Consider the following 19,174-nt stretch of genomic DNA (forward strand, 5'->3'; position numbering starts at 1 on the left):
ACTGACTGAGATAATTTTTCAAGTTAGAAGAGTCATAGTGATAGGAAACCGTTGTTCAGGAACTACCTACCTGGAGTTCCAGTCAGTTTGGAAGCCACCCACATATCCAAAAAGCTAAAAGAATCCAATATTTTTCTTCAGTATCATAAAAGAAAAATAGAAGATGAGAAAGGGGAATATTTACAAGTTTATTTTGTGAAAAAATAAGCTTTTTTAGGTTTCATTACAAACATGTCCAATTTCACTTCTGTCATTTATGAAATAACTAAAAGTAAATGAAGTACCTTTTTTTTTTTTTGAGACAGGGTCTTGTTCTGTCACCCAAGCTGGAGTGCAGTGGTGCGATCTTGGCTTACTGCAACCTCTGCCTCCCGAGGCTCAAGCGATCCTCCAGCCTCAGCCTTCCAAGTAGCTAGGACTACAGGTACACACCACCAGGCCCAGATAATTTTTGTTTTTTGTTTTTTGTTTTTTGTTGAGATGGAGTCTCGCTTTTGTTGCAACGGTGCGATCTTGGCCCACTGCAACCTCCACCTCCCAGATTTAAGCAATTCTCCTGCCTCAGCCTCCCGAGTAGCTGGGATTACAGGCACGCGTCACCACACCCAGCTAATGTTTGTATTTTTAGTAGAGACGGGGTTTCACCATGTTGGTCACGCTGGTCTCAAACTCCTGACCTCGTGATCCTCCGGCCTCAGCCTCCCAAAGTGCTGGGATGACAGGCATGAGCCACTGCACCCGGCCAATTTTTATATTTTTTGTAGAGAGGGATTTCACTGTGTTGCCCAGGCTGGTCTCAAACTCCTGAACTCAAGCTGTCTGCCCACCATGGCCTCCCAAACTGTTGATATCACAGGCATGAGCCACCGCGTCTGGCCTAAATATTTGTCATAAATAAATATTTTTATAAAGGCATATGGTCATGTTACAATTTTCTTCCTAGTGACCTTACCTTCCTAGTTTACCTAGCAATATTATTCTGCAGGTTCTTTGGTTTGGAAGTTGTATTTTTTTTTTTCATTCTAAGCACCTCAGAAACATTGTTTTCGGAGAAAAAAAAATTTTGATGTCACAAATAGATAAAACCACATTAAGGGAATATTTTTATAGCATATATTCAAAAATCTAGCCAGTGACTCATGCCTGTAATCTCAGCACATTGGAAGGCCAAGGCAGGAGGATCACTTGAGCCCAGCCTGGGCAACATGGTGAGACCTTGTCACTATAAAAAATTTAAAAATTGGCCAGGCAGGGTGGCTCATGCCTGTAATCCCAGCACTTTGGGAGGCTGAGGCAGGTGGATCACCTGAGGTCAGAAGTTTGAGACCAGCCTGGCCAACATGGTGAAACCTCGTTTCTACTAAAAATACAAAAATTAGCTGGCTGTGGTGGCCCATGCCTGTAATCCCAGCCATTCGAGAGGCTGAGACACAAGGATTGCTTGAACCTGGGAGACAGGGAGACGGAGGTTGCAGTGAGCCAAGACAGCGCCACTACACTCCAGCCTGGCAACAGTGAGAGACTCTGTGTCAAAAAAAATAATAATTAGCCGGGCGCGGTGGCTCACGCCTGTAATCCCAGCACTTTGGGAGGCCAAGGCGGGTGGATCACGAGGTCAAGAGATGGAGACCATCCTGGCCAACATGGTGAAACCCCATCTCTACTAAAAATACAAAAAATTAGCCAGGTGTGGTGGCAGGCGCCTGTAATCTCAGCTACTTGGGAGGCTGAGGCAGGAGAATTGCTTGAACCTGGGAGGCAGAGGTTGCAGTGAGCCGAGATCGCACCATTGCACTCCAGCCTGGGCAAAAAGAGCGAAACTCTGTCTCAATAAATAAATAAATAAATAAACGCAAAAAAATAGAAAATATGGTTCCCATTCACCATGAGATCAGAGTAGACCTGGGCCAGTGAACACTCACAATGAAAAGTGTGCTCTAGTTTCCTCTGCTTACACCAAGCAGAGGCTCTTGTCCTAGGAGGCAGCTTTGGGGACAGTTTCTCCTGACCAAAAAAACAAACGAGATGGTTCTTGGAAATCAAAAAAAGTTTTTATCCTTTTCCTTACTGGGTTTTTGAAGACAGTCATGGGAACAATCCTTGTATAGGTCCAAATTACCTAATAAGGAGAAAAAAATAGAAGAATAGGCCGGGCGTGGTGGCTCATGCCTGTAATCCCAGCACTTTGGGAGGCCGAGGCAGGTGGATCACCTGAGGTCAGGAGTTGGAGACTAGCCTGGCCAACATGGTGAAACCCTGTCTCTACTAAAAATACAAAAATTAAGCTGGGCACGGTGGCTCACACCTGTAATCCCAGCACTTTGGGAGGCCGAAGCGGGTGGATCACAAGGTCAAGAGATCGAGACCATCCTGGTTAACACGGAGAAACCCCGTCTCTACTAAAAATACAAAAAAATTAGCCAGGTGTGGTGGCTGGCGCCTATAGTCCCAGGTACTCGGGAGGCTGAGGCAGGAGAATGGTGTGAACCTGGGAAGCAGAGCTTGCAGTGAGCCGAGATGGCGCCACTGCACTCCAGCCTGGGCGAGAGTGCGAGACTCCATCTCTAAAAAAAAAAAAAAAAGAAATTAGCTGGGTGTGGTGGCGGGCACCCGCAATCCCAGCTACTCTGGAGACTGAGGCAGGAGAATCACTTGAACTTGGGAGGCGGAGGTTGCAGTGAGCCAAGATCACGCCAGTGTACTCTAGACTGGGTGACAGAGCGAGACCCTGTCTCAAAAAAAAAAACAGAAGAAGAAACTAAAAAGAAAAATTAAGTAAAATAAAAGCCTAATTGGATATTTTTATCTAGAGAATGTACTTTCTAGATGGAAGGTCGAGTTATACCTCATGCTGTAATAATATAGAAAGGGTCTCCAGGGACCCAGTAGGAGTCATTTCTGTTTTTTTTTTTTTTTTTTTTTCCAAGGCGGAGTCTTGCTCTGTCACCCAGGGTGGAGTACAGTGGCACGATCTCGGCTCATGGCAACCTCTGCCTCCCAGGCTCAAGCAATTCTCCTGCCTCAGCCTCCTGAGTAGCTGGGATTACAGGCACGTGCCACCACGCCCAGCTAATTTTGTATTTTTAGTAGAGACCGGGTTTCACCATGTTGGTCAGGCTGGACTCGAACTCCTGACCTCAAAATCTGCCTGCCTCAGCTTCCCAAAGTGCTGGGATTACAGGTGTGAGCCACTGCGCCTGGCCCAGAGTCATTTCTCATACTTCCTGAATTTCCTCATAAATACTTGACTCAAGATAGATTTATGCTCTCTGGACAAGATGTGATGAGAGATCTAAAGGGTTAAAAAAAATAGGTGTAAAAATACTGTCCATTTACTGTTTTCTGGGACTTTAGGTAAGAATATGAAAACTCAACCACCTTTGAGCAGGATGAACCGGGAGGAATTGGAGGACAGTTTCTTTCGACTTCGTGAAGATCACATGTTGGTGAAGGAGCTTTCTTGGAAGCAACAGGATGAGATCAAAAGGTACTTAGAGTTCTCCTTAAATTTTTTTTTTTTTTTTTGAGACAGAGCCTTGCTCTGTTGCCCAGGCTGGAATGCAGTGGCATGATCTCGGCTCACTGCAACCTCCTCCTCCAGATTCAAGCAATTCTCCTGCCTCAGCCTCCCAAGTAGCTGGGATTATAGGCATGCATAACCATGCCCAGCTAATTTTGTATTTTTAAGTAGAGATGGGGATTCGCCATGTTGGCCAGGTTGGTCTTGAACTCCTGACCTCAGATGATGCACCCACCTCGGCCTCCCAAAGTGCTGGGTTTACAGATGCGAGCCACTGTGCCCGGCCCCAAAATAATTTTTGAAGCAATATTTCTTTAGTCAATTTTTTTGCCAAACATGTCGATAGACTGACCACAGGACACAGAGCATCATTAAGAGCTTGGGTGATACTATTTCAGTCCACAGAATAAGAGACTGGACAGATTCCTCCCCTGGTCACAACTGAGGGGATGGAGATAGGAGGAATGGTCAAAATTTCAGAGGAGAAAAGGCTGCAAGGGCAAGTAAAAGAAGGGGTCTTTATTTACAAAAGAAAACTAAAGATCGTATTGATCCCTGCAGGCGTGTTGTAAGTGCTATCTATACATTTATTTATTTATTTATTTATTTTCGAGATTTTTTTTTTTTTTTTGAGATGAAGTTTTGCTCTTGTTGCCCAGGCTGGAGTGCAATGGCATGATCTCAGCTCACCGCAACCTCCGCCTCCAGGATTCAAGTGGTTCTCCTGCCTCAGCCTCCCAAGTAGCTGGGATTATAGGCATGCGCCACCACACTCAGCTAATTTTGTATTTTTAGTATAGAAGGGGTTTCTCCATGTTGGTCAGGCTGGTCTTGAACTCTTGACCTCAGGTGATCCGCCTGCCTCGGCCTCCCAAAGTGCTGGGATTACAGGCTTGAGCCACCACGCCGGCCAATTTTTATTTATTTTTGAGACAGAGTCTCACTCTGTTTGGGCTGGAGTGCAGTGGTGTGATCTCGGCTCACTGCAACCTCTGCCTACTGGGTTCAAGCGATTCCTCTCCCTCAGCCTCCTGAGTAGCTGGAATTACAAGCTTGCACCACCACGTCAGGGTAATTTTTTTTTTGTTTTGAGATGAAGCCTCACTCCATTGCCCAAGCTGCAGTGCAGTGGCGCAGTCTCGGCTCACTGCAACCTCCACCTCCCAGGTTCAAGCAATTCTCCTGTCTCAGCCTCCCAAGTAGCTGTGACTACAGGCACACACCACCATGGCCGGCTAATTTTATTTTATTTTTTTTGGAGACGGAGTCTCCACCTGTCACCCAGGCTGGAGTGCAGTGGTGCGATCTCGGCTCACTGCAACTTCTGCCTCCCGGATTCAAGCGATTCTCCTGCCTCAGCCTCCCGAGTAGCTGGGACTATAGGTGCCCACTGCCACAACTGGCCGTGCTGCCCAGGCTGGTCTCGAACTCCTGAGCTCAGGCAATCAGCCCGCCTCAGCCTCCCAAAGCGCTAGGATTACAGGTGTGAGCCACTGTGCCCAGCCATGCCCGGCTAATTTTTTTTTTTTTTTTAGTAGAGATGGGGTTTCACCCTGTTGGCCAGGGTAGTCTCAAACTCCTGACCTCAAATGATCCCCCCATCTTGGCCTCCCAAAGTACTGGGATTACAGGCATGAGCCATCGTGCCCAGTTAATTTATTAGAAATAGTATTAATTAGCCAGGCACAGTGGCTCACGCCTGTAATCCCAGTACTTTGGGAGGCCAAGGCGGGTGGATCACGAGGTCGGGAGTTCAAGACCAGCCTGACCAACATGATGAAACCCTGTCTCTACTAAAACTACAAAAATTAGTTGGGCGTGGTGGTGGGCGCCTGAAATCCCAGCTACTCCGGAGGCTGAAGCAGAATCACTTGAACCCAGGAGGCAGAGGTTGCAGTGAGCCGAAATTGTGCCATTGCACTCCAGCCTGGGCGACAAGAGCAAGACTCCATCTAAAAAAAAAAAAAGTATTAATTCATTTAATAGTCTGAAGAGGTATTATTAAGAGGAAAAGGAAGCATAAAGAGGTTAAATAAGTTGCCTGAGATCATACCTAGTGCATAACAGAGGTGGAAATTCTTTTTGTTTTGTTTTGTTTTTGAGACAGAGTCCTGCTGTGTCACCCAGGTTTGAGTGCAGTGGCGCAATCTCGGCTCACCGGCAATCTCTGCCTCCCGGGTTCAAGTGATTCTCCTGCCTCAGCCTCCCAAGTAACTGGGATTACAAGCATGTGCCACCATGCCTGACTAATTTTTGTATTTTTAGTAGAGACAGGGTCTCACCATGTTGGCCACACTGGTCTCGAACTCCTTTCCTCAAGTGATCCGCCTGCCTCGGCCTCCCAAAGTGCTGGGATTACAGGCGTGAGCCACCGCGCCTGTCCCAGTGGGAAAAACTCTTAACTTCAAAACATATTATTATATACAGTGATCTTAGATTTCTTTCTTTAGAAAATGGGGACCTGGAAAGAAATCTGAGACGGAGGTGAGGGAAGGTAAACAGGTGGGAAGAATGGGAGTTCTGAAAGTCTGGGGTCTATCTCTAGGACACATTTTGAAGATACTGGTGTCAATGCCTTCCAGCCAAGGACCACCAGGAACATACCTACAGTTGAGCAAGCTGGGCTTATTCATTACAGCTAGAGAATATGCACACCAGGGGAACTAAAGGCATCTCAGCAAATGTGTTAGAACTTATTATAGTATCTAAGCTTTGTTTGATTGGGTGATTTTGGGGGAGGATCCAAGGAAACAGAAGTTTGCTCCAGATTTCGTGCTGTCAGAAAGCAAGCACAATTCTGTGTTTCGGTATCTCAATAAATCTTTCTTTCTTTCTTTCTTTCTTTTCTTTCTTTCTTTCTTTTGAGATAGGGTCTCACTCTGGCACACAGGCTGGAGTGCAGTGGTGCAGTCTCAGCTCACTTTAGCCTCAACTTCCTGGACTCAAGTATCAATAAATCTTATCTACAGGGAGGGTAGACTAGTGCAAGGCTGAAGCCATGATTGGTAAAGAAGTTGCAGTCACTCATATTAACCTGGAGAGAAGGATGTTTGGTATTTTGTGGGTGGCAGTGACACTAATTTTGTCTGTAAGCAGACAAAATTAGGCAGTGGACTTGTTTTGTATCATTCTATCATGGTTTTGGAGTGAACTTGTTTCATGTTGATGTTCTGTGAGGTGTCCAAAAGAATAGTGGCCGGGCACGGTGGCTCATGCCTGTAGTTCCAACACTTTGGGAGGCTGAGGTGGGCAGATCACCTGAGGTCAGGAGTTCGAGATCAGCCTGGCCAACGTGGTGAAACCCCGTCTCTTCTAAAAATACAAAGATTATCCGGGTGTGGTGGCAGGCGCCTATAATCCCAGCTACTCAGGAGGCTGAGGCAAGAGAATCGCTTGAACCCAGGAGGCGGAGGTTGTAGTAAGCAAGGATTGCGCCACTGCACTCCAGGCTGAGTGACAGAGTGAGATTCGGTCTCAAAACGAAAACAAAAACAAATGGAGATAGCACAGGCTAGCTTCAAACAACACTGAGGACCAGTTGTGTCAGACCAGTTTCCTAATGTTAAGGGCAGTGTTTTGCTTTCCCATTGTAACCCCCAGGAGTGATTAAGATCTTCGTTTAGAATCTGCAGGATTGGCCGGGCGTGGTGGTTCATGCCTGTAATTCCAGTACTTTGGGAAGCCAAGGCGGGCAGATCACTAAGTCCGGAGTTCAAGACCAGCCTGTTCAACATGGTGAAACCCCGTCTCTACTAAAAATACAAAAATTAGCTGGGTGTGGTGGCGGGCGCCTGTAATCCCAGCTACTCGGGAGGCTGAGGCAGGAGAATCTCTTGAACCCGGGAGGCTGAGGCTGTAGTGAGCAGAGATCGCACCACTGTGCTCCAGCCTGAGCAACAGAGGGAGACTCTGTCTCATAAAAAAAAAAAAAAAAAAAAGAATCTGCAGGAATGCAGGCCTCCATTGTGGATCAGCACTCTTCAGAGTTGGTGATTTTTTTTTTTTTGAGACGGGAGTTTCGCTCTTGTTGCCCAGGCTGGAGTGCAATGACGTGATCTCAGCTCACCGCAACCTCCGCCTCTCCGATTCAAGCGATTCTCCTGCCTCAGCCTCCCAAGTAGCTGGGATTACAGGCATGTGCCACCACGCGCAGCTAATTTTATATTTTTAGTACAGACAGGGTTTCTCCATGTTAGTCAGGCTGGTCTCGAACTCCTGACCTCAGGTGATCCGCCCACCTCAGCCCCGCAAAGTGCTAGGATTACAGGCGTGAGCCACCGCAAAGGGCCGATTTTTTTTTTTTTTAAATTGTTGAGAACTTGAGAATCTAGTGACTTGAGTGAAGTCAGAAGGTTGTATGGGCCAAAAAATCTTGTTTCTTGGTTGATAATCAAAGAGTACTTGAGATTATGGATGCTAAATGGTTAATCTGGATTCTATGCCCCTGGCTTTGGGCAAGTTACATAGCTATTTTACACCTTGTTTTCTTTATCTGGGTATAATGATATGTAATAATAGCTCACACCTGAAGCCCTTACAGTGTACCCCCACTGTTCTAAGCATTTTACATATATATATTTATATATAAGCTTATTAATCCTCACAACAATCTACTGCTTGTATCTTTTTCTATTTATCTTTATTTATAAATGACGAAACTGAGCACAGAAAGGTTAAGTGGCATGGCCAAAGCTACAGTTAGTAAATGTCGGAACAGACGGGCAGTGTGTCTTAGTCAGCTCAGGATGCCATAACAAAATACCACAGACTGGGTGGCTGAAACAACAGACATTGGTTTTCTCAGAGTTCTGAAGCTGGAAGTCTGAGATCAAAGTGTCAGCATGATTGGATCCTGGTAAGGGCCATCTTTCTAGCTTGCTGACTGCTGCTTTCTCACTGTGTCTTGGGAGGTGGGAGAGGGAAATCTCTTGTTACAAGGCCACAGTCCTATCCAGTTAGGGCCCCATCCTTGTGAACTCATTTAAACTTAATAACCTCCAAACGCCGGGCGCAGTGGCTCACGCATGTAATCCCAACACTTTGGGAGGCCAAGGCGGGTGAATCACTTAAGGTCAGGAGTTCGAGATCAGCCTGACCAACATGGAGAAACCCTGTCTCTACTAAAAATACAAAATTAGTATTTTGTGGTTAGGCGTGGTGGCAGATGCCTGTAATCCCAGCTACTCAGGAGGCTGAGGCAGGAGAATCAGTTGAACTTGGGAGGCAGAGGTTGTGGTGAGCTGAGATCGTGCCATTGCACTCCAGCCTGGGCAACAAGAGAAAAAGGCCGTCTCAAAAAAAAAAAAAAAAAAAGCGTCCGGAACACCCAATGTCCAGATACAGTCACGTTGGGGGTTAAGGCTTCGACATAAGAATTTTGAGTGGGGACACAATTCAGGCCATAGCACAGTGAGAGCATAGAATCAGACAGTAGCAAAAAAAACATGATTTTAGGTCAAGATAACAAATAAAAATTGTTACTAAAAGTTATAAAGGAGTTATCCTTAATTTGGAGCACATATACAGGGGTGTGCAGACAAGTGGGATAGAAAAAGCAAATATTAAAATTGTTATTTATATTTGTCACCCATTTAAACATACATATTTTGTTTGATAATGACATCATTTATTAGTACAAAAACAAGTCTATATATAATTTTTTTAAATGCACACAAATACTATTGGGGTAGTGGCTCAACTTTTTTTTTTTTTTTTTTAAACTAAGGTAAGGGTGTAATCACTGCAATAAAATAAAGACAGGTATCACAATGGCCCTGCCCTCAAAGAGTTACAGTGTACTGGGGACAGAAAGCTAATCTTTTTAAAGTGTGGTTAATAGATCACGGTAGATGAATACATATTGTAGATCAATTCGTGATTATATGTCCCAAATAAACCGTAGAAATAATAACTGTCATGAAAGGAGAAGCCACGTGCTCTATTTGTCCACAGGCTGAGGACCACCTTGCTGCGGTTGACCGCTGCTGGCCGGGACCTGCGGGTCGCGGAGGAGGCGGCGCCGCTCTCGGAGACCGCAAGGCGCGGGCAGAAGGCAGGATGGCGGCAGCGCCTCTCCATGCACCAGCGCCCCCAGATGCACCGACTGCAAGGGCATTTCCACCGCGTCGGCCCTGCCAGCCCCCGCCGCGCCCAGCCTCGCGTCCAAGTGGGACACAGACAGCTCCACACAGCCGGTGCACCGGTGCCGGAGAAACCCAAGAGGGGTGAGATTTAAGGCTACATCCCCTACAGGGCTAAGACACTGGGAAGGACTGATGTGCCAGCCACGTTTTCCTCACTGCCTTCTTCTGCCCACCACCCCATTTTGTTCTTTTGTTCTCACTCCCTCCTTTCTGCCTCCCTAAAATCTTTATTTCCTGAGTGGGATATCAGATTCAAAATTCTAAATTCACCATGGAGTGTCACTGAGGGCAGAATCAGACAACAGGTCAGGAGATGGTGACCATCCTTGTCCAACATGGTGAAACCCCGTCTCTAATAAAAATACAAAAATTAGCTGGGCATGGTGGCGCGCACCTGTAGTCCCAGTTATTCGAGAGACTGAGGCAGGAGAATCACTTGAACTCGGGAGGCGGAGGTTGCAGTGAGCTGAGATTGCACCACTGCACTCCAGCCTGGCGACAGAGCGAGACTCTGTCTCAAAATAATAATAATAATAATAATAATAATAATAATAATAAATTAGCCAAGCCTGGTGGCACATGCCTGCAGTCCCACCTACTTGGGAAGCTGATGTGGGAGGATCGCTTGAGCCTGGGAGGCGGAGGCTGCAGTGAGCCCAGATGGCACCACTGCACTCCAGCCTGGGCAACAGAGTGACACTCTGCCTCAAAAAACAAACAAAACAAAACCCCCAAAAAGAAAACCCAACGTTGAATCTCTAGAGTAGACACCTCATTCTCATGGCCCTAAATCAGGAATGAGTAACCTAGGTAAAGGTAAATCTACACACAGCATTTCATTAAGTACCCTTATTTTATTAATAAGTACTCACTTATTTTGCTTAGTGTGGTCCTATAATTTCAAGTTCCGTACTCCAGACAACCAAACGCGTGCAAAAACAACTGAAAGTAGAAAACTCGCATGAATTTAAATTTCAGTTCCATTTAACAGTTCAGCATAGCTGGCCACCTGTTATGTACTGGGCACTAGATACAAAGATGGTTAGAGTTAGACACACAGTCTCTGCCCTGGACAAGCTTCCACCTTTCTTTTTTCTTCCTATTTGTACTTACTCACTTGAGGATCTACAGTCTGGCTGACTATAGTTGCAGTTTTTTGCAAGAGTAAAAAAAAAAAACTGCTCCTCGGGGACCATTTGTCATATAAGGGTTTCACCCAGGTCTCAAGACTCTATGCCCAGCCCTTCATGTTCCAGTTTCAGTTCTTGGTGTTCCGGAGGGTACTGTTGCCTGAGTCTGCATCTTCTGTCTAAACTTTTAGGGCCAAGGGACAGGCTGAGCTACACAGCCCCTCCATCGTTTAAGGAGCATGCGACAAATGAAAACAGAGGTGAAGTAGCCCCTGAACCCAGCGAACTGTGAGTTCTTCTCATTTATCCCATGTTGTTATTCCTGCCACTTTAATTAGAAAGACATCACTTAGGGAACAAATGAATGTTGGTGATTTGAGTCTTTTCAGCATGATCAGGGAAGATGAAAGTCGACCCTAGGTCAAATTCCAACTTCATTGCTTAAAAGTGGAAAACAAGCGTCTCTCTGTTCTCTGAGGAAATGAAAATAAAGGTCCATTTCTCGATTGAAGGTATTCCCTCTATTTCCATTTATATTTTTTTCATTAGGTCATAATTCCTTTGTGTTTTTTTGTTTTTGTTTTTGTTTTTGTTTTTTTTGAGACGGAGTCTTGCTCTGTTGCCCAGGCTGGAGTGCAGCAGTGTGATCTTGGTTCACTGCAACCCCTGCCTCCCAGGTCCAAGCGATTCTCCTGCTTCAGCCTCCTGAGTAGCTGGGACTACAGGCATGTGCCACCACGCCCAGCTAATTTTTGTATTTTTAGTGGACACAGGGTTTCACTGTGTTGGCCAGGCTTGTCTCCAACTCCTGACCTTGTGATCTGCTCGCCTTGGCCTCCCAAAGTGCTGGGATTACAGGTGTGAGCCACCACGCCTGGCCCATAATTCCTTTATGTTTTGTTTGACATTTGAAAGCTGTATTTTATAAGATTTTCCTTGACATGTACCAAGGTTACTGATTCACTTAATTTCTTTTTATATGTGTAAGAACCCAATTCTAAACTCCTGTAACAACAGTTTCTAAGTATCCTTTTTGTATTTAGTGTTTCTGGTTCTAACAGCATAATTTCTTTCAGCAGTGTCATAAGTATGGCTAAACCCATTGGTCTATGCATGCCTAACAGTGCCCACATCATGGCCAGCAATACCATGCAAGTGGAAGAGCCACCCAAGTCTCCTGAGAAAATGTGGCCTAAAGATGAAAATTTTGAACAGAGAAGCTCATTGGAGTGTGCTCAGAAGGCTGCAGAGCTTCGGTAAGAGTGTGGCACTCCATGCCTCAAACCAAAACGAACTGAAAAAGCTAAGAGATTCTTATTTATACCTTTCCTCCATCTCAGAGGAAAAGAGTGTTTGGGATTAAATTCAATCGGAGTAGTAGACACGGAGTCCCTCGTAGGTTAAGAAATGGATTAACCTGCGGGCGCCATGGATCACGCCTGTAATCCCAGCACTTTGGGAGGCCGAGGCAGGCCGATCACCTGAGGTCATGAGTTCGAGACCAGCCTCGCCAACATGGGGAAGCCCTGTCTCTACTAAAAATACAAAAATTAGCCAGGCATGGTGGCAGGCACCTGTAAATCCCAGCTACTAGGGAGGCTGAGGCAGGAGAATCACTTGAACCTGGGAGGCAGAGGTTTCAGTGAGCTGAGATAATGCCATTGCACTCTAGCCTGGGCAACAAGAACAAAACTTGGTCTCAAAAAAAAAAAAAAAAAGAAATGAATTAACCTTCTGGGCGCAGTGGCTCACGCCTGTAATCCCAGCACTTTAGGAGGCCAAGGCAGGTGGATCACCTGAGATCGGGAGTTCAAGACCAGCCTGGCCAACGTGGTGAAACCCCGTCTGTACTAAAAATACAAAAAAATTAGCCGGGTGTGGTGGCCGGTGCCTGTAATCCCAGCTACTCAGGAGGCTGAGGCAGGAAAATCCCTTGAACCTGGGAGGCGGAGGTTGCAGTGAGCCGAGATTGCACCATTGCACTCCAGCCTGGGCAACAAGAGCAAAACTCTGTCAAAAAAAAAAAAGAGGAAAGAAGGAAGGAAGGAGGGAGGGAGGGAAGGAAGGAAGGGAGGGAGGAAGGAGAGAGAAAGAGAGAAAGAGAGAAAGAAAGAAAGAAAGAAAGAAAGAAAGAAAGAAATTAACCTAAAGGGGATAAGTTTATGTATAAAAGGATATTTGCTGCTTCACTATATAGAAGGAAAACTACTTCATCCTCATCACCAGATAGGGATTCTTAGCCCTCTCTGTGCATCGATTCCTGGAAAACTTTTTTAAAAATGTATTTTTCAGACAAGTTTTAGTTTTATAGCAAAATTAAGCAGGAAATAGAGTTCCTGTATACCCATTGCCTCCATACACACACAGCCTCCCCAACTATCAGCACCCCATACCAGAGTGGTGCATTTGTTACAATCAGTGAAACTACATTGACACATCATTATCGCCTGACCATCATTTAATAGTTTACATTAGGGTTCACTCTTGGTGTTGTACATTCTTTTTTTTTTTGAGACGGAGTCTCACTCAGTTGCCCAGGCTGGAGTGCAGTGGCACGATCTCGGCTCACTGCAAGCTCTGCCTCCTGGGTTCATGCCATTCTCCTGCCTCAGCCTCCTGAGTAGCTGGGACTACAGGCGCCCACCACCATGCCCGGCTAAATTTTTTTGTATTTTTAGTAGAGACGGGGTTTCACCGTGTTAGCCAGGATGGTCTCGATCTCCTGACCTCGTAATCCGCCTGTCTCAGCTTCCCAAAGTGCTGGGATTACAGGCGTGAGCCACCGCTCCTGGCCGGTGTTGTACATTCTATGGGTTTTGACAAATGTGTAAGGACATGTATCCATCATTATAGCATCATACAGAATAGCTTTACTGCCCCAAAAGTCCTCTGTGTTCCACCTAGTCATGTCTTTTACCTCCAGCCCTGGCAACCACTAATCTTTTTACTGTCTCCAGTTTTGCCTCTTCTAGAATGTCATATAGTTGGGATTACACAGTATGTGGCCTTTTCAAATTGGCTTCTTTCACTTAGTAATATGCATTTAAGCTTCCTCCATGTCTTTTAATGGTTTGAAAGCTCATTTTTTCAAAACACCAAATAACATTCGATTCTATATGTACCAGTTTATTTATCCATTCAGCTACCGAAGGATGTCTTAGTTGCTTCCAAGTTTTGGCAATTATGAATAAAGCTGCTATTAACATTATGTGTAGTTTTTTGTATGGATATAAGTTTTCAACCTGGAGATATTTTAAAACCACAGATCCAGGCCGGGTGCGGTGGCTTATGCCTGTAATCCCAGTACTTTGGGAGGCCAAGGTGGGTGGATCATTTGTGGTCAGGAGATCGAAAACAGCCTGACCAACATGGTGAATCCCCATCTTTACTGAAAATACCAAAATTAGCCGGGTGTGATGGCTCATGCCTGTAATTCCAGCTACTTGGGAGGCTGAGGCAGGCGAATAGCTTGAACCCGGGAGGCAGGGGTTGCAGTGGGCCAAGATTAAGCTACTGCACTCCAGCCTGGGCAACAGAGCAAGACTGTCTCAAAAACAAAACAAAACAAAAAAAGACCATAACAGATCCCTGGGCCCCATCTCTGAGATTCCCTTTCAATTATTTGGGGGGTAGAATTCAGGCAGTGTAATTTTAAGATCTCTCCAGGTTATTCTAATCAGCAGCTAGACAGGGAATCAATGAGATAGAGTGGAGTGAACCCAAATCCTTCCCAGTATCTCTTTCAATCTTTCAAACAATAAAGAAAACGTGAGCTCCTAGGTTCAGGAATAATAGTCTTTTTTTTTTTTTTTTTTGAGACAGAGTCTCACTTTGTTGCCCAGGCTGAAGTGTAGTGGCACCTTGTCAGCTCACTGCAACCTCCATCTTCCGGGTTCAAGCAAATTCTTCTGCCTCAGCCTCCTGAGTAGCTGGGATTACAGGCACCCACCACCACGCCTGGCTAATTTTTATATTTTTAGCAGAGAGGGGGTTTCACCATGTTGGCCAGGCTGGTCTCGAACTCCTGACCTCAGGTGATTCGCCTTCCTCGACCTCCCAAAGTGCTGGGATTACAGGCGTGAGCCCCTGCGCCCAGCCTAATCTTCTTTCTATTATTTTATTTTATTTTATTTTAATTTTCCGAGACAGAGACTCACTCTGTCACCCAAGCTGGAGTGCAGTGGTGTGATCTCAGCTCACTGCAATCTCCACCTCCCAGGTTCAAGTGATTCTCCTGCCTCAGCCTCCCGAGTAGCTGGGACTACAGGCGTGCGCCACCATGCCCAGCTAATTTTTGTATTTTTAGTAGAGACGGGGTTTCACCACGTTGGCCAGGATGGTCTTAATCTCTTGACCTCGTGATCCACCCGCCTCAGCCTTCCAAAGTGCTGGGATTATAAGCGTGAGCCACTGTACCAGGTGTATTTTACTATTATTATTATTATTATCATTATTTTTTGAGACAGTCTCACTCTGTTGTCTCCAGGCTGGAGTGCAGTGGTGCAATCTCGGCTCACTGCAACCTCCCCCTCCCAGGTTCAAGCAATTCTCCTGCTTCAGCCTCCTGAGTAGCTGGGACTACAGGTGCGCACCACCACACCCAGCTAATTTTTGTATTTTTAGTAGAGATGGGGTCTCACTATGTTGGCCAGGATGGTCTCAATCTCTTGACCTCGTGATCTGCACGCCTCAACTTCCCAAAGTGTTGGGATTACAGGCCTGAGCCACCGCACTCGGCCACTATTGTTATTTTTTGAGACAGAATCTCACTCTGTTGCCTAAGCTGATTTCAGCTCACTGCAACCTCCGCCTCCCGCAGTTCAAGCGATTCTCTTGCCCAGTGTCCATAGCTGGGATGACAGGCTTATGCCACCACACCCATCTGACTTTTGTATTTTTAGTAAAGACAAGGTTTTGCCATGTTGCCCAGGCTGGTCTCCAACTCCTGACCTCAGGCCATCTGCCCGCCTCAGCCTCCCAAAGTGCTGGGATTATAGGCGTGAGCCACGGTGCCTGGTTCATAATCTTCTTTTTAAGTTTTCTAGCACATTCAAACCTCACTGGTTTCTCTAAGGAAACGGCTGAGACCTAGCTTGACATTGCAAGGTTTGTGGGAAATTATGAACACCATCATTTAAAAAAGTAGTTATTATCTTTTCTCATAACATAAGCTTAAGGTTAGTGATCTCTATCAAATCTTGGCTGGCGTGATGAGAAATGGGAGAAAGGAGATTATTTACTAGACTGTACATACACCACATAATTGTGTTCTAGTGTGGGTAAGAGGGGAAGGCAAGAGACAAGAGGGAGGTATTCTTACTGGGGCATAGTCAAGGAGAAAATGTCTTTAATTCTATCCATGTTCAGACAGAATAATTTAGCGCCTTTCTCTGCAGAGCTTCCATTAAAGAGAAGGTAGAGCTGATTCGACTTAAGAAGCTCTTACATGAAAGAAATGCTTCATTGGTTATGACAAAAGCACAATTAACAGAAGTTCAAGAGGTGAGTTGCCATCATCAGCTGTGCTTTCTTGGTGGGGGGAAACCCCAATTAAGAGATTCATATTATTTTCTCCATTTTACATATGAGAAGCCACAATTCAGAAAGACTGAGTTAACTTGTCTAAGGTCACACAATTTATAAGTGATATTCAAATCCAAGCCTCACAACTCGGAGTCTATGCTTTTCCCAGTATTTCCCATTAGTTCTCTATTAAGAGGAAGGCTCAAGCTCTGCCTGCTAAGGTGAAATAAAGTGGAGTTAACTTATGTAAGGGTTACGGTCCTCTACAAAGACCACAACCAGTTACAGTCCCCTACAAAGACCACAACCAGAATGTGATTAAATTAGGAAGCCAAAAGCAGTCACGGGGAAGGGAAGGAAACTAGCCTTTTAATTAGCACTTTCTGTGAGCTGTACTCTGTCCCAGATATTTACAGTCATGATCTTTTTTAAGCCTGACAACAGCCCTCAAGGTAAGTACATTTAGCATTAGCACACATTAGAAACTAACATCTGATCGGTGGAAATAAGAGTATCAAGGGTCAAAGTAAGGTCAGCACCATCCTTTTATTGAACAAATATTTATCCAGTACCAGGAATTGCAAAGCACTGGGATACAAAGATTACAAAGATAAGTAAGAAAACAACTGCCTTCAAGGAGTTTATAGGAGTGAGAGAACAAGTAAACAAATTCAACTATCCTATGCAGGGTATGGGCAGAACACAAAAGAGAGAGTAGTCAGACCCACCAGTGGGTGAGGTGCTGATATGGCTGATAAGTGGAGGAACACCAGGGCTCTTGTCTCACGCGAATTAGATAAAACGACACGGACACAGGTGGAGCGGCTTTAAGGAGCGGAGAGTTTAATAGGCAAGAAACAAGGGAGAAGAAAGACGGAAGAAGCTCCCCTGTACAGAGACAGAGGAAGAAGGACTCCAAAGCAGAGAGAGGAGACCTCACGTGCCGGGAAAAGTGGCTGCTTATACGAGTAGGCAGGAGGAGGTAGTGTCTGATTTGCATAGGGCTCAGGGGATTGGTTTGACCAGGCATGTCACTCATGTAGCCTGTGGAAAAAAACTGGCCCTCCTACCCTAGTCTTTTAATATGCAAATGAAGGGCGCCATGATGTTCTACACACGTGGGGATATGTGGGGGTGGCCATGTTGCCAGGTACAGGTCGGGGCAAGGACAGGAAGACAAGGGCGGGAATCGCCATGTTTGGGTGGACCCAGTTTCTAAAGACCTGCATTTGCATATCAAAGGTTGCCTTCCCGGCTGTAAGAGCCAGGGCTTTCCTGCTAGACAAAAAACGTTTCTGGAGCTGCTTTAAAGGATGAGAAAACTTTCCAAGGACCCCTTTTCCTCTCTCTCTGCCTAAAATTATTTTTAATAACTCCTTTAACAGTGCAAGATCAGAAAAGGATTAATGACTGGGTGCGGTGGCTGGAGCCTGTAATCCCAGCACTTTGGGAGGTCAAGGAGGGAGGATCACTTGAGCTCAGGAATTCGAGACCAGCCCAGACAACATGGCGAAACCCCATCTCTATCAAAAATACAAAAATTAGCCGGGCATCGTGATGTGTGCCTGTAGTCCTAGCTACTCTGGAGGCTGAGGCAGGAGGATTGCTTGAGTGCTTGAGCCCAGGAGGCAGAGGTTGCAGTGAGCCGAGATCCCGATACGGCACTTCAGCCTGGGTGACAGCGTGAGACTTTGTCTCAAAAAAAGAAAAAAGAAAAGGATTAATAAAGGAATAGATTAGTGAGTTAAATACCGAAATACTAAAAGATTAGCTTGTGTTAATAAGTGTGTAAGAGAAGCGGGGGCTTTCCATGAGAGCAGAGGTGAGAAACATCAGGTCTGGTCATGAAGGACACACTAAGAATTTTTTTTCTCGTTGTCATTAAAGACAGAACATGCTAGGAATTTAGACTTTATCCTACAAACAGCAGAGAGCTGTGTGAAAGGGTTTTAAGCAAGTTGATATGATCAATTTTTTTCTCTCTCAAAAAGATTATTTGACCTTTTTTAAAAAATAAAAAATAAATTAAAAAAAAAAAGGTTGGGAGGCTGAGGTGGGTGGATCGCTTGAGGTCAGGAGTTTGAGACCAGCCTGGCCAACATGGTGAAACCCCGTCTCTACTAAAATACAAAAATTAGCTGGGTGTGGTGGGGGGCACCTGTAATCTCAGCTACTTGGGAGGTTGAGGCAGGAGAACTGCTTGAACCTGGGAAGCCAAGGTTGCAGTGAGCCAAGATTGTGCCGCAGCACTCCAGCCTGGGCAACAGAGTGAGACTGTCTCAAAAACAAAAACGAAAACTTACCTCTCATATTTGCTACAAGGATTAAATGAGATAATATATGTGAAATGATTATAATGATCATGATGTGGCAGGTAATGAAACACACAGTAACACACAGCAACTACTTAGCTGTTGTTATGATCATTCTTTTTTTTTTTCTAAAACTGAAGAGATCTTTCTGAAGCGTGCTAAGTAACAGTACCTAATTTAAGATTAAACATTTTTCTTGGATAATCCACCAAGTACAATGCAAATGTGAATAAATGACCCTTCATTCTTTTTTGAGAAATGGTGTGAATGATTGCAGTCACAGACTACTTGGCAAGCTAGGGCAGGGGAAAAATAGCAACAATTAGTAAACAAGTACACAAATTGATTTGTTTTGTGGGATTTTTATAATGTCTTTAAAAATGTTAAGCATTATATTACAGTGATAAATATATCATGAAATTGATAAATCAATAAAATAATAATAATTTCTTTCTTCCAGGCATACGAAACCTTGCTCCAGAAGGTACTTAATAAGAATTGAGTCTCTGTTTCTTAGTAACCAGAATAATCAAACCCAAAGAAATC

General features: G+C 45.1%; 1 protein-coding gene across 3 annotated transcripts in view; it reads left to right on the forward strand.

The window, feature by feature from the left end:
- RPGRIP1 (RPGR interacting protein 1) overlaps window positions 1-19,174 on the forward strand; it is a 63,157-nt gene that overhangs the window by 3,367 nt on the left and 40,616 nt on the right. Inside the window, exons 2-6 of one of the 3 annotated variants that reach the window (XM_063793193.1) lie at window positions 3,355-3,487; window positions 9,473-9,744; window positions 10,985-11,053; window positions 11,873-12,049; window positions 16,190-16,295. In XM_063793193.1, the coding sequence (XP_063649263.1) occupies window positions 11,883-12,049; window positions 16,190-16,295 (273 nt within the window). In that variant the 5' untranslated portion in view covers window positions 3,355-3,487; window positions 9,473-9,744; window positions 10,985-11,053; window positions 11,873-11,882. Of the gene's footprint in view, window positions 1-3,354; window positions 3,488-9,472; window positions 9,745-10,929; window positions 11,082-11,872; window positions 12,050-16,189; window positions 16,296-19,088; window positions 19,113-19,174 lie in introns of those variants that run through there. The other 2 variants (XM_054665910.2, XM_063793191.1) reach the window with 2 other exon arrangements.

Source organism: Pan troglodytes, chromosome 15, assembly GCF_028858775.2.
Source record: "Pan troglodytes isolate AG18354 chromosome 15, NHGRI_mPanTro3-v2.0_pri, whole genome shotgun sequence".
Lineage (NCBI taxonomy): Eukaryota > Metazoa > Chordata > Mammalia > Primates > Hominidae > Pan > Pan troglodytes.